The following is a 27610-nucleotide window of genomic DNA, read 5'->3' as shown; positions in this document are numbered from 1 at the left end:
CCCAGTAGAAGTTGTGTGGGGGCAGGGGAGGGATAAGGGAAAAAGTGTGAGGAGATGGAGAAGCCCCAGGCTCCCAGCAAAAGCCACAGTGGGGGGAAGCAGTAGCTTCTCAGCAGAGCCATGGGAGTGGGGAAGCCTCAAGCCCCAGGCAGAAGGTGTGCAGGTTGTGGGGGCAGAGAAACTCAGTTGTGTAGGGCTACATAATTTGTAAGGATGGCTCTGCTGGGAAGCACTGAAGTGTGGAGATCAGCAGCTAAGTTTAGACTTCCTTCTAAGGGCTGGGGACCTGGCCCTTCCCGGCCAGAGTTCTGTCTTAGTCTTCTCCAGGCCTACGTTCACCAATCACTTATGGTTTATGGGCCCCAGATCTGTAGACGTAATATACCTGGATTTCTGACACAATCCTACATGACATCCTTATAAGCAAACTAGGGAAATGGAGTCTAGTGAAATGGAGTCTAGTCTATAGTTGACGGTTGAGAAAACACACTCAGAATAATTATAAATGTTCACTGTCAAACTGGGCAACTATCTAGGGGCTCTGTGGGGATCTGTCTGGGGTCTGATACTATTCAATATTTTCATTCATGACTTGGATAATGGAGTGGACAGATCTGTGGATGATTGCAGGCTGTGTCAAATTGCAAGCACTTTGGAGGACAGGACTGGAATTCAAGATGATCTTGATAAATTGGAGAATTGATCTAAAATCAACAAGATGCAACAGAAAAAAAATGGAAAAACAGAAAACATGGATGAACAGTAGTACTGCTGAAAAGGATCTGGACACAGTGGTGAAACACAAATTGAATATGACCCAAAAATGTGATACATTTGTGAAACAGACTGATACGATTGTAGCATGTATTAACAACAGTCTTTTATGTAAGATATGGTAAGTAATTGTTCCACACTGTTCAGCACTACTGAAGACTCAACTGGAGTAGTGTGTCCAGTTTTGAGCAGCACAACTTTATGAAAGATATAGAAAAACAGGAGAGATCGAAGAAGAGAGCAATAAAAATGCCAACAGGTTTAGAAAACATGACCTATGAGGAAAAGTTAAAAACCTGGGCATGTGTAGACTTGAGAAAAGAAGATTAAGAGGGGACCCAACAATCTTCAAATATATTAAAGGCTGTTATTAAAAAAAGACAGTCAGCAATTGTCTTCCAAGTCCACCGAAGGCAGGACAAGAGGCTTAATCTGGAGCAAGGGTGGTTTAGGTTACATATTAGCAAAAAAAATTCTAATAATAAGGATGATTAAGTACAGACATACATTTCTGAAGGTGATTCTGGAATCCTACTCATCGGAGATTTTTAAGAGCAGGTTAGATACATGTCAAAAATGGTCTAGGTTCACTTGATTCTGCCTTATTTGTGGGATGGACTAGAGGACTTCTCAAGATTCTTCCAGCCTTATATTTCTACCACACATTTTCCTGCTTGACTGGGATACAGCTGTACAAAAAGTTCCAGATCACTTAGTTTATTTGAGTAAACTGCCTGCACAAGTCCATCATCTATTTCTGAGCACATAAATGACTGGTAAGAAATAGATGAGGGCATATTATATTTCAGACATTGTTGCATTACAGGCTTGTGGGGTTAGTACACAGCTTTCTGTTTTAGTTTGGAGTTTGATTATTGCTTTCTTGTAAGCTGGAGTACAGGCAAAATACTTTAGTTGGAAAATATTGCCAATGTATTCTGTGACGTTTGTAAGGTATACAGCTTTCAAAGTTATGTCTTTAGAAGAGAGGACACTTTTCTCATGCTCAAAATGGGGAGTCTGACAATCAAATTTCTGGTAGCCATTGTTTCCTTTACTGAGATCAGCATTACCTATAGGAGTAAAAGGGAATATATAGTCTGAGACACTGGCATTTCCCTTCACTTTATCCTGACTCTAATGACAAAGTTTGCAAATAAATATACTGGCTGGTTAGATTTAATGGAACATCTTGTGAAGATGGTATGTTTAGAAGATTTCTTTCTCTATTTAGATCCCGCAGTCAGGCAGTGTTCAGTTCACTACTAATAAGCATATTATACACAGAAGAAAGCTCAATAATATATTTTTAATTTAGGAAGTCATCATCTTATTTCTCTAGACCTAATTGTTGTAGGTTTCCCATATATTTTCTTTCCACTTGATTAAAATTCTTGAAACAATCCTGGATTTAGTCACCAGATGGCACCACAATGATAGTCTCGTGTAATCCTCTCTGAATAACTGAACAAAGCAGCAGCAACATAGCACTTTAAAGACTAACAAAATGATTTATTCAGTGATGAGACATCTTGGGACAAACCTGAAGAAGTGGGTCTATCCCATGAAAGCTCATCACCAAATAAATAATTTTATCTGTCTTTAAAGTGCTACATTTCTGCTGCTTTATGTTGTTGGGAGTACAGACTAACATGGCTCTCTCTCCATTACTATTCTGAGTAACTGAGTCATTTAAATTGATCCATAACATTATCCACAATGAAAAAACCATTGCAACTTTTCAAAAAGAGGTTTAACATCTGCAAAGTTTGCAGCTGAACGTTGCACTCAGGAAGGTAGAGGGTTACAGGAAGGACTCTTTACTGATTATCCTGAAAATCTATTCAGATTTTTCCAAGTTAGGTTAGGGCAGTGACTAGAACAATGAGGCCCCAGGATTTTTCAGTCCTTTAAATACAACAGTTTTTACACGGAAGGACCCCAAAATATTCCTTTGCGATCTACTAAAATGCAGCCGCTTCCACAGAGGGTGACTTCCTGCAAAAAATGCGGCACGAATGAGCAACTCTGCTGACTTAAGGTGTCCAAGCACAGCCAGAGGGGCACTCTTTCTGGGACACAAGCAAAGCACAGGGGTGCTGGAACAATTTACACAGAGCAGACCCACCGAGGAGGGAACTAAAACGAGGGGGTTTCCCTCGCGCCCCGCATTTCAAAGGGGACCAGAACTCCGGCCTCCAGCGCTACTGCTTTGGCAGGGGCGATGGCCAGACCTCTGGACCCTTCTGAAGTGACAAAGCAGCGCTGCTCTGGCTCTAGGCGCAAAGGGGAGGGGCAGGGGGGGCAAGTGCTTAGTGCGGTGCCGAAAACGCTGAGGTCTAAACGCCCTAAAACCCAACCCCTAATCTCTTATGCTCTTGGCTCTTCCCCATCCCGGGCACAGAGCCCTTCCCGCCTCCCTTGCCCAGGGTGCGTGTCAGCGCCACCAGCATGGGGGGGAGGGCTGAGAGCCACTGAACCAAACTATAAACCTGTACGCGATGGAAACCCCTCCCAGCCAGAAGGGGCTGCAGCACTCTTCTTCCTCGCGCCCCTCTCGTTCCAACTACAGTTGCCAACTTCGACGGACGTCATTGCAACAAATGCTGTCTGGTCGGTATGGTCCGGGAGAGTTAACAACCCAAGTTCCAACACCTGTAACAAAGCAGCCCTACGGACTGACTACCCCTTAGCGCGCGCTCCTCCGCCCACATGCCCCTCTTCTCTCGACTTCCACGCGCGCCCTCTCTCGCCTGGCCCAGCCCAGGCGTGTCACTGCGCAAGCGCGAGGCTCTGGGCCGTTGGCGGGCGGGGCTTTCCTTAGAGACGTTAACTCACTGGGGCTGGCGCCGTCGCCATTTTGAATTTGCTGGTGGTCTGTGCCCGCGGTGGCTAAGAGCGGCTCCGTGACCCGCCACAGAGCGAGCAAGACCGAAACATGGCGGCGAACAGCCGGAACCTGAAACAAGTGCGGATCGAAAACAGCTCCCCGGCCGCTCCGCTCGGTCTGGTTGGGGGCGGCGGCCTGAAGGGGGTGCGGGGCCTGGAGGCGGACAGTGAGGTATCGGCGGCGGCCATGGCGCTGGCGCAGGGCAAAGAGGCTGGCGACGAGGAGCAGGAGGCCGGGTTCACCATCGACATCAAGAGCTTCCTGAAGCCCGGCGAGAAGAGCTACACGCAGCGCTGCCGCCTCTTCGTGGGGAACCTGCCCACCGACATCACCGAGGAGGACTTCAAGCGGCTCTTCGAGCGCTACGGCGAGCCCAGCGAGGTCTTCATCAACCGTGACCGCGGCTTCGGCTTCATCCGGCTGGTAAGGCCCTTTTCGCCGGACGCAGCTGCGAGGTAGTCGGGAAGGGGCCGCCTCCTCCACGACTCGACCGACCCTCCTTTGTGTTGGGGGGAGGGAAATCGGGACGGACCACGCCCAGGTGGTCGCCTGATCTACACCCCCCTACACCGACGTTGTGTGTGTGTGTGAGGGGGTAGGACAATTGAGTCATCTGCTAACTGCTTTGCTCGAATGCGCTGAGGGGGCGCTTTGGCCCCCGCCCCCCCATGTGTAGAGGGATGCGCGGCCTTTTTTGTGTCAGAGGGGTAGCCGAGGAGGGAGAGGTGGAGGTTGGATATTAGGAAGAAGTACTTCACCAGGAGGGTGGTGAAGCACTGGACTGCGTTGCCTAGAGAGGTGATGGATTCTCTATTCCTGGAGATTTTTAAGTCCCGGCTTGACAAGGTCCTGGCTGGGATGACTTAGTGGGGGTTGATCCTGCTTGAAGCAGGGGGCTGGACTAGATGAGCTCCTGAGGTCCCTTCCAGCCCTGTGGGTCTCTGATTTTATCTGTAAGAACAACAAGAAGTCCTGTGGCACCTTATAGACTAACAGATATTTTCATAGAATCATAGGGTGAGAAGGAAAGCTTATGCTCCAAAATATCTGTTGGTCTTTAAGGTGCCACAGGACTTCCTGTTCTGGCTTTTTTGGTTCTTACTTCTGGCCTCTATGCATGCTGGGGGGGCCGGGTAGAAAAGTGGGATAGGTGTTTTTCTATAGCCTGCTCTCTTTTTTTCCCCTTTCAGTACCACTATGTCTGGTACCACTATTGCTGGTCATACTGCTTTCCTTCTCTTGCTGTTCTGTCTGATACAGTGGTTTTTTTTCATACCTTGCCAGCTGGCATGGATGCTCGTCCATCCTCAGTTGCCATCTGCCTTACTCTTTCCGTTTCCATCTTCAGGAAGTGCCTGTCAGCCAGCATGCCCAGCTGTCTTCACATCTGTGGGGCACTCTTTCCTTTATTTTATGGCCCTGTGTGGAGTGACTTCATGTGCACCAGTATGAGGTGGTGTATCACATAGTAAGTCATTTTGCACATGGACATTATGTTGTGGGGGTGGAGCCAAGGAGTTGGGAGTGAGACCTCTAAATCGGGGGCTCTGGACAGGGGTAGATAGTTGTGGTACAGGAGGACTTAAGGGTTCTGTCTGGGGGTGTGGGCTCTGGAGTGGGGCTGTGGATGAGCAACTGAGGATGCAAGAAGGAGCTCCAGGCTGAGAGTGGTAGGGGCAAGAGATTTGCAAAATGGAAGATGGCTGCAGTTTGAGTCAGGGTTTTGGGGTGCTAGAAGTGGGTAAGGGCCCTGGCGTGGGTCTGGGGTTGAGGGTTTTGATATGCAAGGTGGGGAATCAGATTTAGGGTGTAAAATGGGATAGGTTGTGGCCTGAGGGTGTGGGATTTTGTGGTGGAGCTGAGGATGAGCTGTTTGGAGTGCAGGAGGGCTCTGGGTTTGCGGGGCGTTCAGCAGAGGGTCGGGGCCTCGGCTTAACTGGGCTTCTCCTAGGTAATAACACAAAGACTGGCTATCTAGTTTTTGTCTGTCCTAGGGCACCTTACTGCTCCCCAGAAATGGCCAGAAGTGGGTTCAGCTCTGGTGTGTGTATGGGGGTTGTGGAGGAGTAGTTAGGTGGGGGTTGGGAAGAGGCATCTCTCCCTGCTGCAGACCTGGGCTTGTGCTTGGGGCTTCATAGGAAGCTGCATGGATGTGGGGCATATAGAAAGGTACAAAAGAAGTCCTGTAGAACCTTAAAGACTAACAATAGTATTTATTTCTTCTTCAGAGGGTCTGTCCCACAAAACCTCATCACCTAATAAATAACATTACTAGTCTTTAAGGTGCTAGTGGACTGCTTTTTTTGTTTTGTGAAGATACAGACTAACACGGCTACCTCTTTAGTAGGAAACTGTGTAGCCCCACAGCTTAGGGAACTTAATCCGCTAGCCCCGCTTGTTCACAGATACCTTGATACACCTATTGCCTTTTAATTTCAGAAGTGGATAATGGAAAATGTTTCTTTAAAAGAGAAGAAAATGTGTTTAGTAGGGTTTTGATGGTTGTCTCACCTTCACGCTGCATTATTTACACAAGTTTCTTTATGTGGCTAATTAAATTTTTCCATTAATGATGTAGCATGAATTAACATGCTATACTTTGAGGAGACTCAGGATACTGGTCCCACTCCTTTTCTTCTTTGTATATTTAGTTTCAGAGAAATGTAGTCTGAGTTGGGTAGGATTATTTCCTTCTGTTCATGAAAACAAGCATCAGTTTGAGGGGTATCCTTGATTATACCATTTGCATTTTAGTGAAATATGTTTTTGTGAAATACTTCGCTGTTTCCTTGAGGTCCTTCTGAAAAGAAGGACCGACATTTTCAAAAGTTGCTAGTATTGGTTGAACCTTTCTAGTCTGGCACACTCTCATCAGGCAACAAATGTAGTCTAGTATGGTTTTAGTTAGCCTCATAACCTCTTACCATGGTTGTGGCGAACTTTCCTGTGGTCTGATAAAGTTTGTTTACAGCCATCTGTCTTGGGTTTCAGTGTTCTGTGCTGTTGTTTAGCTCTAATTTAACCTCAGATGTCTTTGAAGAGCCCAATATGCAGTGAAAGTATTAGTAATGCTGCTAGACAATCCTGCCTTCCTGTGGTCTGGCAAATTTTTGTTTTTCAGCACCAGCTAGGTCCTAAGGGTACTAGACTAGAGAGTTTCAACCTATACAAGTGTTTTTGGATATCCCACTTAATGGTCTCCACTTATAAAAAAAACTTTAAAACAGCCTGCTTTTTCAGTTATACATTCTCATCATTTCTGAAAATCTGATTTTTGGTGTCTCAGGCAAAAATTGAGGCAGTTAAAAATAGGTCATTGCCAATATTTAGCATGCCAGTCTGTCTACTATGCTGTGATGCTTTTCATGGCCAAGTCTACTATAAATAGAAAATGCACATGATGGTGGGAATAGGAAGGGAGAGTTAGGATTTTTAGAGGTGGTTAAAATTGTCAGTTTCTGTAATTTGCAAAGTTACATTTTTAAAAAAAACCCCTCAAATATTGGGGAAAAAAGCTGCTGTTCCCTCCTCCTCCACCCCCCACCACATTCCAGAGAGCATGCTGGTCCCATCTGCCACTGTTTCAAGAAGCGTGTGACAGGCAGGGTGTCCCACTGGGTTGCTAGCTGGGAGCCACCTACTATAAATGCCTCCCAGCTAGAACCTGCGCCTGACCTCCTTCTGTCCCCCAACTCCCAGCCCCAGGTCACAATCCAAACCCTCTGTACTCTCTTCTGTACCCCTCCTCCAGATCGGAATCCCTTCTTACACCCCAATCCTTTGCCCTAGGTCACAGACACATTTACTCAAACTCGCTCCTGCCTATACCAATTTCCATCCAAGACCCCACGCCTCCTTTGTTACTATCATAGAAAAATGAAGTCCTTGAGCACTTGTGAATTCTTGGAGTGACCCTCCCGTCCAAAATTATCATCCACCCTCATTTTAGGGTGTAGATTATATTTGATTTCATTTCAGCAATTAGTTCAATCAAAAGGAATAGTGGATAAAAAGAATGGCAACAAAAATTTAAACTAAAATTTCCCTGTGAATTTTAATTTTTTTCATACAGTAAAGGAAGGGAACCTCTCCTTATCTCAGGCAGAAATGAAAAATTTAGATCCCTATGAAAAAGAGTTGTGTGAAAGTTCTGAACTCATTTTGATTACACATACAATGAGTTGCATGCTTTTCTGCACTAGGAATGTGTTTGTGGAATCCTCCTCTAGTGTGTGAAAGCAAAACTCATGGAATTAAAGGCTGACATATTATTGGAACTGTATGGAAAAATAAATGCAGATTGTTGAAATCATTGAACAAATAGAATATTGAAAAAAACAGGATATTTTGAATGTTGACTAACCCCCCTTCTAATTTTAATATGCTTGTAATTTTACAAATATTTTAAGTAATAATATAGCTAAAAACTAAATTTGACTCAGCATTCTTGAGAGAAGTATTGACTGAATGCATATAATTTTGTTTTTCTCTTGTAAAGGAATCTAGAACATTGGCTGAAATAGCAAAGGCCGAACTTGATGGTACTATTTTGAAGAGTAGACCACTTCGAATTCGATTTGCTACACATGGAGCAGCGTTAACAGTCAAGAACCTTTCACCTGTGGTTTCCAATGAGCTACTGGAACAAGCTTTTTCTCAGTTTGGTCCAGTGGAGAGGGCTGTTGTTGTAGTAGATGACCGTGGCAGAGCTACAGGAAAAGGTTTTGTAGAATTTGCAGCAAAACCTCCAGCAAGGAAGGCTCTAGAGAGATGCAGTGATGGGGCATTCTTACTAACAACGTAAGTTGAAGAGTGTAATTTTTTTTCTGATCGGATTTGTGGGTGAGTGTTTGTATAACATAATAGAGAATTGCAACCACAAGCATGGTCATGTCTTTTATTGTATTGTCATCAGGAAGGTTGTTTTGTGTGTTTACATCAAACAGTATTTTGCTAAGATTTTTCCTCAAAACTGGCTAGTTATGAACTGTATTTTCATGGGTAGGTATTATTATTTTCATTATGGCTTCTTTGTCAGTAACATTTACCTCCTCTGTAGCCATTCAGAGTTCTCCACAAATAATTAGATTCTTTTAGGTTTTACTCCTGAGCATGACATTTCCAGTAAAGGTAGTGAAAACTGACAAGACTCAAGTTGCTGTTTACTCTTTGGTATTTTGGCAAAATCGTAAGTGGAAGCATTGAAGATTTCTATTTTCAGACTTGGAAGGAACGTGACCCAGTACCTACTATATATTTGATAGTTTGTCTGTCTGTTCAAAATCTCCTCCTAAATGGTAAAAGACAGGACTGCCAAATTTGGTACGCAGTTTTGTCTTACCATAACTTAAAGTAAAGTAAGGGTTTGGTTGTGTCAGGAAAATGGGATGTGCTGGAATAGGATTGCTTCTCATAAAATGGAAAGGGAGGGCTCTGCTATGTAAAGACCACGTGGAGGCAGCAGGTATATGAGATGGAAAGCAGGGCAGTTATAAACGGGGGAGCAAACTTTTTACATCGGGCCACACTTTTTGTCCCTGCGGTGAGCAGCCCTCCCTCCAACATGTCAAATCCAAAATGACATATTTCGTTTATGTTCATATGAAGGGAAAAAAAATGGCATGTGTAAGAAAATAAGTATGTAGAATGTAAAAATCTTAATTGATACATAAATGTGAATACACACTGTAAAAAAATAGAAATGTATTTCAACTTTCTTAGTGAGATGGATGAGCCTGACACCCAGCAGCCGTCAATCGTGCTGTGCGCCCCCCGCCCCCCAAATTTGCCAGCAAGGGGCCAGGAGAGCTATAACCCCATTGGGACAGCACCATACGGGGCGAGGGGGTGGGGGGAGGAGAAAGGGACAGCTATCGACTATGTATCTTAGAGAGTTTGGCTGTCTCTACACTAGCTCCCTACTTCAAAGGGAGCATGTTAAGTAGGGTGTCAGGAGGGGGAGAATTAGCTTAATGAAGTGCTTCGTATGCAGCGCAGCGCTTCGTTAATAATCTCCCAACACCCTACTTAACCATGCTGCCTTCGAAGTAAGGAGCAAGTGGAGACAAGCACTTTGTCTGTCTGTCTCCCAGCTGGGGTACATGCACTGTTCTGCTGGAGCTGCAGTGGCCATGGAGAGGCACTTCTCAGCTGGCCCCAAGCTCCTGTGATGAGAGAGGGATGAGGTAGTCCTCTTTTCCTGGGGCAGCCTACATACTCAATCCCTCATCCCCTGCCCCACCCCATAGCAGTGATTTAAATGAAGAAAAACAAAAATTGGGTTTAAGACCCAAGCAATGCTGAATAAATCTTTTGGTCTGTTCATATTTTGAAGTTTTATGTTTGCGATTGTATGGCTTCCTATTAACAGTGGACAGGTAAATGTTTTAGGTTTCGCTATTATTGATACAACCCCATCACTTTTTTTCAACATATGTAGTAGTCAGTTACTGTTGGGTCTCATGCAGTGTCAGGAAAGTACAGTGGACTCATTACAGACGTTAGGGTTCTCATACCTGCAAGTTATGTGTCATCATTGTTGTATATGTTGAGAATCATTAGCTGCCAGAAACAGTGTTATGAAAACTGAAGACAATGCTGGATGAAGTTTTGAAAGTATTCAATTTTATTAGTTTGCCTACTTAATTCCTGCATCTTTATGCCCTTTGCAGTGATATGGGTAGTGATCATAAATGTATTCTTTTAGACTGTACTACTTGTTTGAGTTGTGAGATGAAATTGGAATATTTTTTATAGAAACAACCATTCCACTGAGTGGGCATTTCAGTTTTTTCCCCCCCCCGATGGTCATTTTTGGTAGCATTTTCGGCCAATATTTTTTACCTGTTTGGACAGACAAAATTTGAGTCTACAGGAGGTAGCTGTAACTATATAGTTGAAGACAAAGTGGAAGCGCTGATTAAAAAGTTTGAATTACAGTCAAATCATCTTCATAACTGTATGTATGAATTATTTGCAGTGCCGAATGATTCTCTTGAGGCGTTCGATGAAAAGCTCTCTGATGAAATATAAAATGTTCTTACTGAACATTTTGTAGGATTTGAGGAACAAATTCAGTGATTATTTTCCTCTTCCTGATTCCAGTAACAATTGGATCAGGGATCCATTCAGAGTAGATGTCAGTATCTTCAAGAGCTTACCTTCATGTGAAGAAAATAGCCTTGTGGAGCTTTCCTGAGACACCTCACTGAAACTGACTTTTCAGTCAGTGAATTCCAGCAGACTTGGTTGCATCTGAGACCTGATTATGCTAAACTGTCAAGCAAAGCATTAATGTATTTAATGTCATTTCCCACAATGTATTTGGGTGAATGGGCATTCTCTGTGCTTTATGTGGAATCAAAATATGGAAATGGAATGAATATAGAACTAGATCTAAGAATACAACTTTCCAGTTAAACATTTGTGATCTTGCTTTGCCAAAACAAGATCATCCTTTAAATTAATATTTGTAAACTTGTTTTATGGAGTTTTCTAATTGCTTTCATTAAATAAAGAATAGTCTTTTATCCAGACATATTTATTTATTGTTTATATATTTGTTTATATTTATTTGTAAATAAAAACACAAATAAGCAATAGTGTTATTGGTAGTTTTATGAATGAGTTTTTTTCTTGGACCTAAATAGAGGTCCTCACATTTTTTTAAGACAAAATCATAATCCTCAGGTTACTAACATTGCTAGAACTGCTGTTTTAATTTTTTTTTCATGAAATGAGTTTTCTTCTGTTAACATTTGATTATCTCTAAAAGTTGAACATGAGCAAGCACTATGTTGTATAATGAGTATGCTGTCATATCACTTTGAATAGTAACCTGTTGCACAATTCTGAATTTTTTCATTAAAAGCCGTCCCTCTCCCCCCATGTAAAATTAGAATGTTTTTAACTGACAGTGTTGGGAAAGATTAGAATTGGCTTTCCCACAAAAGAAAATTTCTGTAAGTCGTTAAGGTATTTGATATTGTAATGTGTATGCTATATAGGTATATCTCATGAAGGGCAGATGCTGGTTACTGGCAATAGGGCACTTTACAGAACAAAGCATTTAAAGGCCAGTTAGACTAAAGCGACTTTTCTGGTTGTAATGGGAACTATGTCTAACTATCAGTTCTATTTTTAATGGTGCAGGTCACTTTCAAAAACATTTCTGTAATTCTTGTAAATTTGAACAGAGCCCCTGATTAATCTTTGGTGTGATAGGTTCTAGGAGCCCTTTCATGGACCCAGATCTGTTTTTCTACATTTCTACAAATACATAATTAAAACATGGTTCCAGGCCTGCAAACAGTTGTTTTTAGTTTATTATTCATTCTTTAAATCAATCAATTTATTTTTCCATTAGGAGAAGGGTATGTTTTCCAGATAAAATAGATGGCTCAGTGTAAGCCAAACTTACTGTATTCACCGAGACACTGCCATTTTAAAAAATCATTAAATGTGTGAAAGCATGGACGCAAACTGAACCAAGGAAATCATATTTTGAAATGTTTCCTAACAACACTATACAATGTAAATTGTTTCACTGTGGATTTTCCTGGTTAAATTAACAAATAAAAAATAGCACAAAAAACCTTTATTTCTTTCAGAACACCTCGACCTGTTGTTGTAGAACCTATGGAACAATTTGATGATGAAGATGGGCTACCAGAGAAATTAATGCAAAAAACACAACAGTATCATAAGTAAGTTGGATTTAGATTCAGATTTCATTAAACATGTCTGCATTGTTGGGGTAATATAGTGAACAAAATTTTGAAATTTTATCTTGAGGTGTGGAGAGAGGATGGAAAAAAGATGGCTGTTTGTCTAATAAGCGGATTTTTTTTATTTTTAAATATACATAATTATATGTGTTCCTGATTACAAATTGCAAATTCAGAGAATAGGATAGTCTCTGATTCCAAAGAGTTGTTCACGTTTATCTTTACCGTGAGCGGTCCCAGTGATTTTGTACATAAGTTGGAGGATCAGGGGCTTTGAATGCAACAGTGATCAGTGCAATAAAGTAGACTGTGACTCTGGAGTATGAGAAGAGACCAAAGTTATTTTAATTTAGAACTTTTAGTGTTTAAAATTGAGACTGTCACCAACAAATCCTCATTGCTGGAACAAAAATGCTTCAGATGACAAATAAAAATATAACCATTTATTTTAAAAAAGAAATATTTTGACTTACTGTTCTTTAGTAAATTATAACAATAGCATATGCATTTGCGTAAATAAGATATTGTGAACTACAGTTTTGATGGGCTTTAATTTTTGCAGACCTTGAGTAATACTCTAAAACAGGGAAACGGGTGCACAAACTGGCATGCGCAACACTTTCTAAGATGGGGCGTAGTGCAATAGGCTTCTCACCACGGTTCTGCCACCTCGCTAGCTCTCTGCCTCTGTGTCAGAGGGCTGGCGACGCAGCAGAAGCTGCAGGAGGGAGGGTAGGAGCCAATTGTGCTGGGCCCATCAGGGAGGGGGCCGGGCGCACCAGTGGCACTTGCCTGGCTGAGGCAGCTTGTTCCTGGCAGCAGGGGCCAGAGTGGCTGGGGTTGTTTTGGTGTGGTGCTTAGGCTCCTCCCAGAGGCACTGCAGCCAACCTAGCTCCCTAGTGCTTCCCCCGCTACCCCGGGAGGAGCTGCCACTTGCCCCGTGCCTGAGCTTGCCCGTTGTATGCCCTCACCCACATCCCTTCCTGTGGTCCTCCCCAAGGTTGCAGGGGCCAGGGAACCCAGCTAATTGCAGGACTGAAAAGGGGAGTGCAGCATAAAAAGTTTACTCACCCCTGCTCTAAAAAAGGAAGCCTTGATACTATTTGAGACGTTGGTGTTAAAAATCATGTTTATAAGCCACTTGCTTAGCAGCCTGGCAATTTATTAGTTTAGTTGAAAAACTTCTTTTTAGAACATCAGAAAATTTCTATGTAATGCAAAACAAGTTTTCCCGATAATGAACACATTTAACTTAGGTTTAATTTGAACAGTTTCTCTTATCATGCAAAGCAGTCTTCCTGCAGAGTCCTACCATAAAGTTTCGGGATTGAGTTCTGAAAATGACCTAATCGTCTTAATACTTTTAGTTGTAGAAACAGGCTACTTGATTTAAAGTTAGAAGTTAAACTAGAAAGTGATTAGGAATATATTTTGCTACTGCAGCTATTTATAAATATATATTTCTGTACATTTTAACTGTGTACTTTTTTTAGGGAAAGAGAGCAGCCTCCACGTTTTGCCCAGCCTGGAACATTTGAATTTGAGTATGCTTCCCGATGGAAGGCTCTTGATGAGATGGAAAAACAGCAGCGAGAGCAGGTTGATAGAAACATTAGAGAAGCCAAAGAGAAACTAGAGGCGGAAATGGAAGCAGCTAGACATGAGCATCAGTTGATGCTGATGAGGCAAGGTAAAAATCAGATACTCTGCCTACTGTAACCTCTGCTTCAAGAGCTAAGATGACATCTTGGGCTTGGAGACTCTGTCCTCTGGAGTGCTTACCAAGTTGCCATTTGCTGGTTTGTTTGTTTATCTGTAAATGTATTTGTTCTCTGGTTTACAAAGTATGACCTAGACAGGCAAATCTACATTCTTTTGTCTAAAGCAGGTGGTTTTGTGAATTCTCTGCATAACGTATCTCTTATAACTTCTTGGAAGCCAACCTTTTTGAGGTTCCTCAGAAGGTAGGTTTTCCATTCCTCTGATCATCCTAATAGTCCTTCTCTGTCCCTGTTCAAATTTGAATTCATTTTTCTGAAACATGGGCAACAGGAATGGCACACTATATTCCAGGTGAGGATTCACCAGTGGCTTGTGTGATACTGACACTTCCCTATCTATGCTGGAAATGTCTTGCCTGATGTATTCCAGGATCTGCATCTCATAGTCGTCTTATGATCAACCAGTACACCCAGCTCTTCCTCCTCCTCTTGTTGTTAGTCTCTCAGTTTATGACTTTGCACTGTTAAATTTTAATTCCCTTTCTATCACTCTTGTTTTCAAGATCACCCAAATCTTGTATGGTATATTCCTAAGATATCTTAGCAACATATTTCCAGCATATGGACATAAATGTTTGTTCAAATGTTTTTTGAAAGTTGGTCAAATCACTTGAAAAATTATCTATTACACTATGAACATTAAGATCTGAGATTTCTACAAGCTACTGAAGTTGAGGCTTCAACTTCCATGCTTAGTCCATAGTTTTCACTTTACAATACCATAGTTCATAAAAAGATTGATGTAGCAGAAACATAGTTTGAGATCATTACTTTAAGGTGTACAAAAGGAAACAGCATTTCTTCTCAAAACTGTGTACTTTGTTGTGGGGTGAATATCGCAGAGAACACCTGTTTACCTCTCTACTAAGTTCAAATGGTACATGTACAAGAGTTAGAAGGAGATTTGTTAAGACTGGTATTAAATATATGTGCAATCTGGGAAGAGTGGTGATCAGTGAGGTGACAGTATGCAGATGGAAAAGTTTAGGTTATTCATGTCCAAAGAAGACTGAAGAGCATCACAGGGCTTTAACCAAGTGAGGCAAAAGGCAAGAAGATGGCTGAAGAAATTCCTAGTTGCTAAGTGCAAAGTATTGCACTTTGGAAGGAAAATTTTGACTACATGTACTTTGTTTTAGTTATTGATTCTGGAAAGGGTTCTGTGCACATCATGTTGACATTTCAATGAAGACCTTTGATTAGTGTACCGCTACCGTAAAAAAAAAAAAAAAAAAAAAAAAAAAGAGCAAATGCTAAAGAATAGAAATAGGAAAAAATATAAAAAATTCATGGTCAGGCCTCATCTGCAATATTGTGAAATACTGGTCACCTCAAATTAATATTGGAAAATTAAGAGTTCTGAGATGTGCATTGAGAGTGATTAGGGACATGGAAAAACTCTATATATGAAGAGGGATTGAAAAGACTGTTTAGAGAAAGTTTGTTGAAAGTATATAAAATAATGGATGATATGGAGAAGGTAGATTGAGAGCTTATGTTCTCTGCTAACATGAGAAGAAGGCCAGGAGACTTTTTCAGTGGAATTGAAAGTTGCAAATTCAGAAACTGGTAAGAGATAAATGACCCGATCCGTGGAACTCAGTCCCACAGCATATTAAGCCCAATAACTTTGTATTAGAAAAGAACTGGATATTTATATGCACAAGAACGTACAGAATATAGTTAAGAGAAACTAAAAGAGTATTGTAAGTTTAAAATGTTGTTCAGGATTAAGAAGAGTCCTTCATTGAGGGCTAGTTACTTTACATCTGCCTGCTATGGGGGTTCTTGTACGTTTGAAACATCTAATGCTAGTTACTACTGGAGCCAGGAATTGCTTTGTTGGAAAAGACCCCTGGTCCACTTAATGTGGTATCCTATGTAAATGACTTTAAATACATGGATCATTTTTATATGCGATAGTGGCTCATTCCATAACCATGTTCAGATGAAGCAATAGAATTTTAAATTAGAAATTTACCAGTGAAGTCATTTTGTAATAGTAGTGAACATTTTGCTATGTGCATTCTACTGCTGGCAGTGAAACATTTCCAGCCTCTGAAGTCAAAGAGTAATCAAGGGCCTTGTATAATATTTAACATTTTGCAGATCTCATGAGGCGCCAGGAAGAACTGAGACGCTTGGAAGAACTTAGAAATCAAGAGCTACAGAAACGCAAGCAAATACAATTGAGGTATTTTGTTTTGATACAGCAGTGTTCTAGACCAGGGGTTAGCAACGCTCAGCACGTGTGCCAGGAGCGGTGCATGAGCTGATTTTCGGTAGCACGCATGGATGCATGCCATTCAGCGTGTCCCCGGACAACATCTGCAGGGCAGGGGCTGGGCCCAGAGCTGGTGACCCCACCAGCTCCTCTGGAACACTGGAATGGGCCGGAACTCCTGCCACAGCACAGGGCTATTGTCAGAGCCCTTGCTGTGGATCCCCTGCCACAGAGTTGGGGCTAGAGCCCTGGCTGGCCCCTCTGTAGCATGTGGCCAGTGCCAGAGTCCCTGTTGCAGTGTGGGGCTGGGGATAGAGCTCTCGCCTGCCAGAATCTTCTGGCAGCCCCAGAAGTGCGGAGCTGGAGCGACACAGCAGCCCAGGGAGCCTGGAGCCCTGGCATAGTGGGAAGCTGGGGCTTCCTGGGGCAGAAGCCCTGGACTTCCCAGGGTCTGGCAGATTCTCTTGTTGAAGACCTATCAGGGCTGGATCAGGGAGGTGCAGCCTTGCTGTATTTGACTCCTGCTACGTGGCTCAGGAATAGAAATTCAGTGCTCTTCACATGATCAGCTAATACCTTGCCTTGTTTTTTAAAAACAAATAAACAAAAAAGTTCTTTGGTGAGATGAGCTTGTGACTGAAAGACGTTTTTTTAATTCCCCTCCCAAAGGGGACCATTAGTGACTTTAAAAAGTATCACCGGCACTTGGACCATACAGAAGAGTTTAAAAGGTCAAATTTCTGCACTCCTGCTTGGAAAGGCGGTTGACCTTCTAAAAATGTAATTGATACTGTCGGTCTCAGACACAGTGGGGAACCTATGGTCTGGATCCAGCCTGCTGATTGATTACTTCCAGCCCATGGCAGATGTCTGCACTGCCACCTGAAGCCCCAGGCCAGTCCCTGTGGCCCCTATGTTCAGGGGTGCTTAGTGAATATGAGCATGCAGCCCAGCTTCCATTGATCAGGAGCCACATATAATGGGAGTTGCAGGGGCAGCATCTCCAGTTGTAGGCAGCGTGCCCCATGCAGAACTGTCTGGCCCCCTCACCTAGGGCAGTGGTGGGCAGCTTGAGGGCCACATGTGGCCCATCAGGGTTCTGTGTGTGGCCCATGAGACATTTTGTTTACTGTTGCTCACTGCAGGGCTTGCAGATTCTGCTAGTTTTCGTGCTACCGAAGTGACATGCACATGAAGCAGTGGCATGTGAAGTGAAGAGCATGCTGATTGCACACAGCATTGACTGTAAAAGCCATTCATTCTCTCTACATCCAATCAAAGTCTAACTATGGTTCAGTTGGCATACCCTACAAATTTTAGGCACCGAAGCAGAGGCAGCACTGCTCCATCTTGCGAGACTGTCTTGCTTACGACAATCTTGCGGCTCACTAAGATGCAGGATCACCACTCACGTAGCCCACTCACTAGTCTAGGTTTTGTCACTGACTTAGGAGCTCGACATGCCAGCTGCTTCAGGGTACAGTTTTGGAGCTAGAGAAGGTGGGGAAATTTAACTTCGCCCTGGTGCATTGCTGATCTGGAGCTGTCTGAAGTAAATGCAGCCCATCTGGAGCCCGCACTCTGAGCCCCCTTATGTACGCCTGCCCCAGCTTGGAACCCCCTCATGTACCCAATTTCCCACCCACAGCTTGTACCCAAACTTCTTCCCATACCCTGAACTTCTTCACATACCACAACCCTCTGTCTCAGCCCTAAATGTGCTCCTGCATTCCACGCCCCTTGAACTCATCCTGGAACCCCCTCCCACATCCTAAACTCCTCCTTTCTGGCCACCTCACTTGAAAACTACTTATTTACAAAATCACACATAAAAATACAGAAGTGTCACAGCACACAGTTGCCGAAATATTACTTACTTTCTCATTTTACCATATAACTTAAATCCATTTGCATATGAATGTTACTTACATTTAAATGTGTTATATTGATCAGTATAAATAAATTGTAATATGTAACTTTAGTTTGTCCTGACTTTATTAAGACAGTTTATGTAGCTAGCTGTAAGGCTAGGCAGATATCTAAATAAGCTAACATACTCCTTGGAAGACCTCTGCATACCCCCGGGGTGCTTGTGTTCATCATCTTGATTTACTAAAGTGTCCTTTCTTGCCTCTCTAACAACACCTCTTCCCCCTTTAATTCACTCAAAATGGACCTGTTGGGTTCAGCTTCCTTGCCTGTTGCTCTGTCATCTTTTTTCTTTTTAATTCATTAAGTGACTCTATCTGTTGCACCAAATCAAGTCCCAAGGTTCTTGTCCTTGATTTCAAGACCCTTCAGTGCTGTTCCTTTCCCTATTTCTTCATGTGTTGTCATTAGAAACTGCTGTCTTCTCTGGTCATCAGTAATGCCAGTCTTGTTTACCTTTCTTCTAGCTTCTCACACAATTCTCCCCACGCTTTCTGCACCATTCTGTAAGATAAGAAAATTCTCTGTCAATTAATCCTTAATCCAGTATAGCTTCATGTAAATCCCTTTTTGGGACGTACTTCTGATGTGACTTCCACTACCAACGAAGGGGTATTTTGTGATTAGCCATGGAGAATGATTTTATTTACTAAAAACTAAAGAACAGTAAATATGAAAACACTTAAAACCATCAGGAACATGAAGTTGTGTAATTGCTAACTACATTTTTGCCATTTGTTCATTCTTTTTCTCCTTTATTTCTACATTTGTCAGACTCACTTCATGCATCTTGTCAGATATTGTAGGCTTTTGATTTTTTGTGTATGTGATGCTGCAATGCTGATTGGCCCTCTGGGAGCTAAAACATTGAAAATAATAGTATTATTTACATGCTTTCTCACCTTTGCTTCTATTTAACTTAGTTCACTGAACATTTTAACTGACATTACTCTGAAGATATTAACTCTGAAATGTTGTCCTGTTTAAAATTGCATCTGAAGTACCTACTCACTAGTGTACGTATTCAAAGAAACACCAAGACTTGTGAAATAGAAAATAACAAAGTTTGGTTTTGTTTTTAAAATGTAATTGTTTTTATAGAAGTACTGTTGATTAACCTTGAACCTGTTTATTATCATAACCAAGCATTGATATATAATGGTTCAAGCTATAAGAAGTTTTCTGTAAATAAACTTAATAATTCATTTATATTAGCTCTAAGTCTATTGAAACATACGTATGAGGAGGTTATGAAGGTAATTTACAGAGTTTATGAATAATTTTAGACATGAAGAAGAACATCGTCGTCGTGAAGAGGAGATGCTACGCCAGAGAGAACAAGAAGAACTCAGACGGCAGCAGGAAGGAGGATTTAAGCCAAATTTCATGGACAGTGTAAGTAGAGTTCTATTTGGTTAAAATCTGAAGTATAAAAGAACATTTGATTCTTTACCTATAGAGACTTGAATGAACAGATTGAGATTACTGCTTCTTCCTGGTTACTGGTACTGCTTCTCCGTGGATGCTCTTATTTCTGTAGCAAAAGGACCAGAGTAATCAATAATGTTAGTTTCATTTTATCCCCCATGATTTCCCTTCTAAGGTATGTACTGACAGTTGCTTTTATTCCTCCAAGTTAGTTATTCAGAATTTTAATTAAGTGAAGGTATTTAGATATTTATATATTTTATCAATTCAGGATGTATGACCTTCTGTATAATCCCACTCTTCTAAAAAGACTTTCACTTTTTTCCAAGGTCAGATGACCATATACCTTCTAAATGTAAATGCAAATAGGAGCTAAAGCCATGTCTACATGGAGAATTTCAGTGGTTTTGCTAAAGGTATTTAAATCACTTAAAGTGGTGCAAATCCCTGTGTGAATACTTTCTTATTTTGTGTTTTAAAGATTGTCTTTCATGATTTGACTAAATTGGAACAAATTTATTTATAGACACATTCTAAGAGTCTTGATTTTATCACTACAGGTGAAAAAAGAAGTCTTTTCCAAAGCCTCATTTCTAACTTAGGTCTAAAGATAACTTGCAAAATAAAAATGGACAGTGTCCCTTCCCATGAACTGGGTTAGGTGGTTTGTTGGTCAGTGCACTAGTATCACCACTCAGTGGGGCACTTTGGGACATCTTTTAACTGGCAGCACAGTGAAGTGGGAAGATGGCTTAGATTTCTCCGGTAGTAGAGCTCACTATGCTGGGCATTAAGGGGCCCACAGGAGGGTCAACAACATGTGGCCTACAAAGTTGCCCTCCAGCTTACTTTCCCTGGATTACATCCTTCTGCTTTTCTTCCCTTTCTTCGTCTGCCTTCCAGTGCAGTATAAAGGGAAAAGTAAAAGAAAAGGCAACCAAACTATCAGTCCCTGTAGGGCTCCGCACAATGTCTTGTTCCCTCTGTGAGGCTTTTCAGGCTCCCTTGTTAGGGGCCTTTAGGTAGGTTGGTCTGTCTCTTCTTAAGCCTGGGTTGCTCGTTTTGAATTGTTTCTCTGGTTGGTGCATGCTCTGCAGGATTGGAGTGGCAGAGAAATGTGGGCCCATTCTTGTCTTTTAACTGCTTCTGATCCAGTGTGGCATTTCTATCACACTAAGAAGATACTGACGTCAAGAGCACTAGTAAAATTATATCGCAAGAGAGAGGGAGAATTTTATGCTTTTAAGCAGGAGTGGGCAACAATTTTTGATTGGGGTGGTGGAGCAGGTCAAGATTTTAAGTGGCCAAGGGCTGCACTTTTCTGTGGACAGAAGTGCAGGGTCTGGGATGGAGGCTGGATGTAGAAAGGGTCAGGGTAGTGGACTGGGATACAGGACAGGCTGTGGGGGTCTCAGAGGGCATTTGGTTGAAGAAGTGAGTTGTTACCTGGGGCGGGAGGAGGAGATGCAGAGAGTTTGGGTGGTGACCTGTGGCAAGGGATTGGGGTGCAGGGTCCAGGAGAAGGTGTGGATGCTGGAGAGGATTCTGGCCTAGGGGAGGGAGTTAGGAAGGGATGACAAGTCTGGGAGGGAGTCAGGTTGGGTTTCCAGAGGCAGGCGGTGGCTGGCAGGTGCTTACCTAAGCAGCTCCCAACCAGCAGCACTCACAGGCTGTCTTGCCTGCCTGCCTGCTGTCCCAGCCCAGTGGCTGTTCTATGTGGCTCTCTGTGCCGGAGGCAAGAGCTTTGCTGGCTGCCCAGCTCCCAGGAAAATCTTTCAGCTCACTGGGTAATTGGAGCAGCACATGAAGATCTCCCACCTCCACAGCAAGCAATTGGGGGAGGGGTGACATTTTATAATAAATCATTACAACAGCTAGGGTGTGTCTACATGAGCCTTCTCCTTTCAAAGGGGCATGTTAGTGAGGGAGTTCAGAAGATGCTAATGAGGCGCTGCCATGAAATTGGTTTTGGAAGAAGGGGCTTTCGAAGATGAGCTGGGGAGGGGGTGTCCTTTAGAAAGGCCTCTAGCTACACAGGTGGCGTGCGATTTAAAAGCGGGTCTTTTGAAGTGTCATGGCTGCCATTATGCTAATGAGGCACTGCATATTCATGAAGACACCTCATTACCATCTTCCAAACTCCCTCATTAACATACCTCTTCCAGAAGGAGGGGGCTCATGTAGACATTCTCCTAGTGTGTGGACATAGTTGTAATGTAACTGAGTTACCATTATCCTGTTTGGAAAGGGGAATAAGCTTTGTACATATGGGCTACGTCTACACTAGCCCCAAACTTCGAAATGGCCACGCGAATGGCCATTTCGAAGTTTACTAATGAAGTGCTGAAATGCATATTCAGTGCTTCATTAGCATGCGGGCGGCCGCGGCACTTCGAAATTGACGCGCCTCGTCCCGACGGGGCTCCTTTTCTAAACGACCCCGCCTACTTTGAAGTCCCCTTATTCCCAGGGGACTTCGAAGTAGGTGGGGTCCTTTCGAAAAGGAGCCCCGTCGGGACGAGGCGCGTCAATTTCGAAGTGCCGCGGCCGCCCGCATGCTAATGAAGCGCTGAATATGCATTTCAGCACTTCATTAGTAAACTTCGAAATGGCCATTCGCGTGGCCATTTCGAAGTTTGGGGCTAGTGTAGACACGGCCATGTTGGAATAAAGGTGGTGTGTATATATACATCTGCATAGTGGAGCTTGGGCCACGTAAAATATCCATAATTGTGCAAGTTACCTAAAGACAAGGCCTTAGCTTTTGTCTAGTTTTTAGTATTTACCCTTATGATTTCACTATTTGGGGAAAGAATATCATTATTAAATATTCAGCACCAGCGTACTAGCTATTAAGGTTGAAAGGAACCCAAGACTTACGTTCGTAGTTATCTAGTGCGTTTTTTCAACAAAACTATAGAAGACTATTGCCATTCTAAGCAGGCTTTTTTTTTTTGTACTGTTAGGGCAGGACCAAAAAGAAAAACATGGGTTTATAGCAGTGGTTCTCAAACTGGGTGGGAGGTTCAGGCCTGTTTTAATGGGTTCCCCAGGGCTGACTTTGGCGTGTTATGCACCAGATTGATATCTGAGCCCTGCTGGTTGGAGTTCCAATTTTGGTTGGATGCGTTTTCTGAAGATTTCATTGCAGGACATAATTTTTAATATTACTGATTTTAATATTTAATTCTTCAAGACTCCATACCAGTCCTGGAGTGTTGGCATCTGTAAGCCTAAGGCCAAAGCAGAAGCCTGAGGGTTTCAACCCTACTCAATAATGCTTAGGTTAGAGGCCCTCTGCCTGGAGCTGAATAAGCTGGGGTTTGCATCTTCGAGGGTGGAGGGGCTTAGGTGGGCTCAGGCTTTGGTCCCCCTGCTCTGGGGTCATGTAGTAATCTTCATTGTCAAAAGTGGGTCATGGTGGAATGAAGCTTGAGAAATCCTGGCTTATGGCTTTCTCTATGGCATTGCCAAGTGTTGAGTTTTTCAGCAGATCCATATTTGATCACACTTGTCTAAAAAGCTTGCTGCAAAAAATATTTTGAGATTTTTTTCCCCCTTCATTTCTGTATGTGCATGCATTGTGAAAAAAATGTGTAAGCACTGTTCATGATTTTTCTTTTGGGTGAGGAAAGCGATACAAGAAAAGGAGATTTCAGAAGTAGAAATATTTTAGCCTTCCGATCTCCCCTTAGTATGTAGTTCATAGGTATCATAGGATTTATATGTTATACAACTTAACAAAATTATTTTTGAACACTGCAGTGAAGTATTTTATGATAATCTGCTCTTGACAATGTACTTGTAAAGCCAGATTTGACTTTATGGTTCACATTCGTGTCTAAAGGCCTATAGCATATAACTTGTGACAAATAGCATTTGTCTTACCCGTCAGTATCTTTTAAGGCTAAATGGATGTGAACATCAGATCCTATCATTTCACTGAAGTTCGACTTATTTTTAAAGCTGATGTCCTGAATAGACACACACATGTATCAGAAGGGAGAGGGATGGTTCAGATGAACACAATTTTAACTCTGCTAATAATTTATGCTGTTTCACACTTTGAAGTGGTCAGGATGCCTTTTTTGGGGAGCAAAGTGTGATGTACTTACAGTAAACTCTTTGAGAGAAACTCTGTATAACTTTTCCATTGGGTTCCACTCTGAGTAACTTGTAATCTACCAAAGCAGTGCTGCAGCAGGAAACCATATGAATATTTAGTAATAATCATAAGTGTGATGCTCCTAAAAATGGTTACATATGAATTTATTTATTTTAATTTGGAATATGTCATATGAACTGGAAATGGCAAATTCCAAATATTCCTGGTTCTCAGTAAGGTTTAGTAATTTCAGTATTGTAGTGATAAGATGGCTTTCCTTCAAATATAAATTTTAAAGCTGTGAAAAAAATTAAAATTCAGTAGTTTACATAATTGTAGTACTTTTCCTTTAGCAGTGGTTTCTACTGGAGGAATACTTATTATAATTAGATTCAAAATTAAAAGTTGTGTAAAAGATGAAACCAACTTTATATAAGTATATTACAGTGCATCTGTAGGTAAGTGTAAGTAACAGTAAACTTAGTGTAAACAGGAGCTTGCTTCCTAAAAACATTTTGTTTTGGAGTAAACCAGAAAGATAACTAATTTCAGGATACTGAGAGGTGGTGTCTCTAAACAATTTCTACTGTAGGATTAATGAGTAGGGTTTTTATCTATGATCAGTTTCTAGCTGATATTGTTAACTGTAAGCAGATGTGATCTGCTGGTTTGTTTTAGCATTAGAGTGTCATTTTTATCAATATTAAGAATGTTTACCTCTGTTTTTGAAACTTCAAATTTTGAATTTTTTTTTGTCTGAAAAAGTAATTCTATAATATATGAATATATTCCTGGATGACTTTCACGGTGTCAAATCTTTGCCAGCAAACACTGATTACGGCATGCTTCTTAATCTTTAAAGGATCATACGCTAATGTGATTTTTGAATTTGGAAAGAAGTTGTTTCTAATACTTGTTTTTGTTTCTTAAAAGCTTAGAAAATATAAGCTTCCTTCACTTATATCCTACCCTTTTCACTGTTCAATTTAAAAGAAGGACCTAAATGGTAAGTGTGATAATTACAAGAACTGGAACCCTTCATGCAAGAATCTTGTGTCAGGATATCTTCATTCATTAAAGTTACTTTCCATATCTTTAATTATTTTTTAATTCTCTTAGATTTTGATTTTCAATATGTTTGACTTATTTTGAAAAGAGCACTTTGGGAAGAGTTTGGTGCTGTTTTTAATATACTTTATTGATTGTATTTGGTTCAGTTACTTGTCAGTATTTCTCAATTTTATATTTATCTGACAAAAAATATAATCCAAATAAGATTTTCTAATTGAAGCTAATACTGAATTTATCAAATTAGGAATCTGCTTCCTCTCTGGCTTAATGTGTTACCTTTTTCATGCAGTGAAAGTTACCTTAGTGTTACCTTTTAATGCAGTGAAAGTTCCTTTAAATCTCTTTTTTATAGTATTTAGTGTTCTGTTTTCTTATTCTTTGAAGTTTGGTGCTTGCAGAAGTCCTCCTTTATAAATCCAAAAACCAATATATACATTTTGTACAGTTTTCAGTTGTCAGGAGTTGTGTTATCATTTAGTTTGGAAACTATTTTCCTCCTTCATCCCATCATAACTGTTACTTTGCAAAAATACTGTTCCTTGCTAAAAGGAGAATTTGTCTATAATGGATAACAGATGCAGAATTTTATTTACTTGTCACATAAATACTTGCTTTTAAATATATTTCTTACTCTTCAGCGCACACAGCTTCAAAAGTGATACTTAGTAAAGCTGTTTAAATTCTATAATGTTTAAAAACCAGTCCATTGGATGCTAAAGTGAATGATGTTGGCTTATGTATCAAAACCATTTCCCCAATTGTTTATTTCAGTGCTTTGAATCTTCTATTTGAATTCACTTTCCTCATTTGATGGGAGGAAGGGGAGAACCAATACTAAAAAAAATTTCGCATTTGGTACAGGTCTACCAAAAATACACAGAATATGCACAGATTGTGTTCTTAGAGATGTGGGATGGGATCCAGTTTAGTTCTGCAGCAGCAGTACAACAGAATAAAGTAAACTCTTTCATACCCCATAACCTGTGGACTGGAGTTTTTTAGATATGTAAGTATTATGCATTGCTAGGTATACCACTCTATTATCCATAACACTAAAGAAAAATAAAATTAGATATTAAGAAGCAAACAAAAATGTATGCAGATTACTATATTTACCAACTACAGTAGCATTGTACACTGTAAACTTATACTGTATTTGCTATATTTATTTGTATTTACTTTCATTGTACTATACTTATGGAAAATGTGACTAAATTTGCTTATGGTGAAAATCTCTCTTATTTGAGAGTTCTGAATGATAGAATGCCAGATATGAAAGAGTTTATTGTATATAATAAGATCAAATGGAGTATTGTAACCTGATAAAACACTTCTTACCAGGATTGAACTGTGTCTTCACAGTCAAGATTGATGTACTGATCTTTAAAACAGGAAATCATGGTGTAAACTTTGGTGTTTTGAATATATTACCCCAAGTTCATGTTTTGAAAGTGACACTGGCATTTAACTGAAGTGTAGCAGAATGTCAGTGAGATTTAAACTCATAAGCCACTTACTCTTCTAAAAATTTACTCCTGTATCTTTTAAAAAAATTGTTAATGATGTTTAGTTGACTTCCCATTTCTTTTCTTACCACAATAGTGGAGCTTCTGCCTATGTTCTGTAGGTATTTGAGGTTGCATGAATAGAAGCTTCTGTAGTAGTTTCAAAACTTAGAAACTCTAAAAAGATCTGGAGGCAGAATAGAGAAAAAGAACTTATGGTGCAATTCTTCCTCATCTTCTCCCTCCTACCCTCCATACAAGTTGGTGGCAAGTTTCTTTATAAAGAATTTTTCCTTCCTAGTCCACTCCAAAACTGAAGAGCAACTTATTTTCCAGTTTCTTTTCTTTCCTGAAGGCCGTGCTGTTGTGGCTGGCCCTGTTGCATGCTGATGTACAAATAAACAGAAGTAAGAGGCCTAAATTCAACCTGTAAAGAAACAGAAAAGAGAGGATCATTTAAGCCTGCCTTAAATCTGAAAAACAGTATTGGTCAATTACACACCTTTGACTCTTTTTTTTTTGATGACATTTAATGAGCAGAACTGCATTTCAGTCATTCTGGTTACACTGTGCATCTAAGGATCTTGCTAATTTTAGGAATTCTAAATGCAGGACTGAACCTGTGTCATAAAACTAGTATTCTTTTTTTTTCTTAATTTTTTTTGGGGGGGAATGGGGGGTCCTTTGAAGAAATTGTCACTTGTGCCACATAATATACCTTAAGTAAACAAAGTGAAACGAATGTATCTTCAAACGAGGCTGTAACAGCGAGTCTTCTGCTATCAGTGAATGCCAATTAGTTTCTATAATAATTTGGTCAACTTAATGTGCTTTTCAGACTGTGACTCATCCCAGTAGTCCATGAATATAGTTTGTTTTTCAGGATAAACTGCTGTTATGCTGCTATATTTATTGAAGTGTTTCACTTAGTAATTGTCTTCTCATTGCAATGCAGTATACATACTGATGTATGGAATGATAAGTTGTTTAATGCCTTAATAGATTTTATAGATCTTTTAATGTGAAACTAGGTTGTGAAAAGACAGTTTTGATTAAGTGAAACGGACAAAACTAAATGAACAAAAGTCATGAGTGCAACACTTTTTTGCCCCCCCCCTCAGTGTTAATTCAAGTTATTTCATGTAATAAAGCCTTGTAGGTTGGCAGTAGGGGCAAA

The 27610-nt window shown here is 41.1% G+C and overlaps 1 protein-coding gene across 8 annotated transcripts in view; it reads left to right on the top strand.

Annotated features, from left to right (window-relative positions):
• Positions 1 to 1830: 1830 nt before the first annotated feature.
• Positions 1831 to 27610, top strand: part of PSPC1 (paraspeckle component 1) — a 93550-nt gene continuing 67770 nt past the window's right edge. For 2 of the 8 annotated variants that reach the window (XM_074985150.1, XM_074985109.1), the window contains exons 1-6: positions 1832 to 4087; positions 8163 to 8464; positions 12274 to 12369; positions 13884 to 14080; positions 16281 to 16365; positions 19611 to 19719. In XM_074985150.1, the coding sequence (XP_074841251.1) occupies positions 3713 to 4087; positions 8163 to 8464; positions 12274 to 12369; positions 13884 to 14080; positions 16281 to 16365; positions 19611 to 19719 (1164 nt within the window). In that variant the 5' untranslated portion in view covers positions 1832 to 3712. Of the gene's footprint in view, positions 4088 to 8162; positions 8465 to 12273; positions 12370 to 13883; positions 14081 to 16280; positions 16366 to 19610; positions 19720 to 20086; positions 20209 to 24790; positions 24864 to 27610 lie in introns of those variants that run through there. The other 6 variants (XR_012644090.1, XR_012644089.1, XM_074985119.1 and 3 more) reach the window with 5 other exon arrangements.

Source organism: Carettochelys insculpta, chromosome 1, assembly GCF_033958435.1.
Source record: "Carettochelys insculpta isolate YL-2023 chromosome 1, ASM3395843v1, whole genome shotgun sequence".
In the NCBI taxonomy this organism is placed as follows: domain Eukaryota; kingdom Metazoa; phylum Chordata; order Testudines; family Carettochelyidae; genus Carettochelys; species Carettochelys insculpta.
This window is presented reverse-complemented; position numbering and strand designations above follow the sequence as displayed.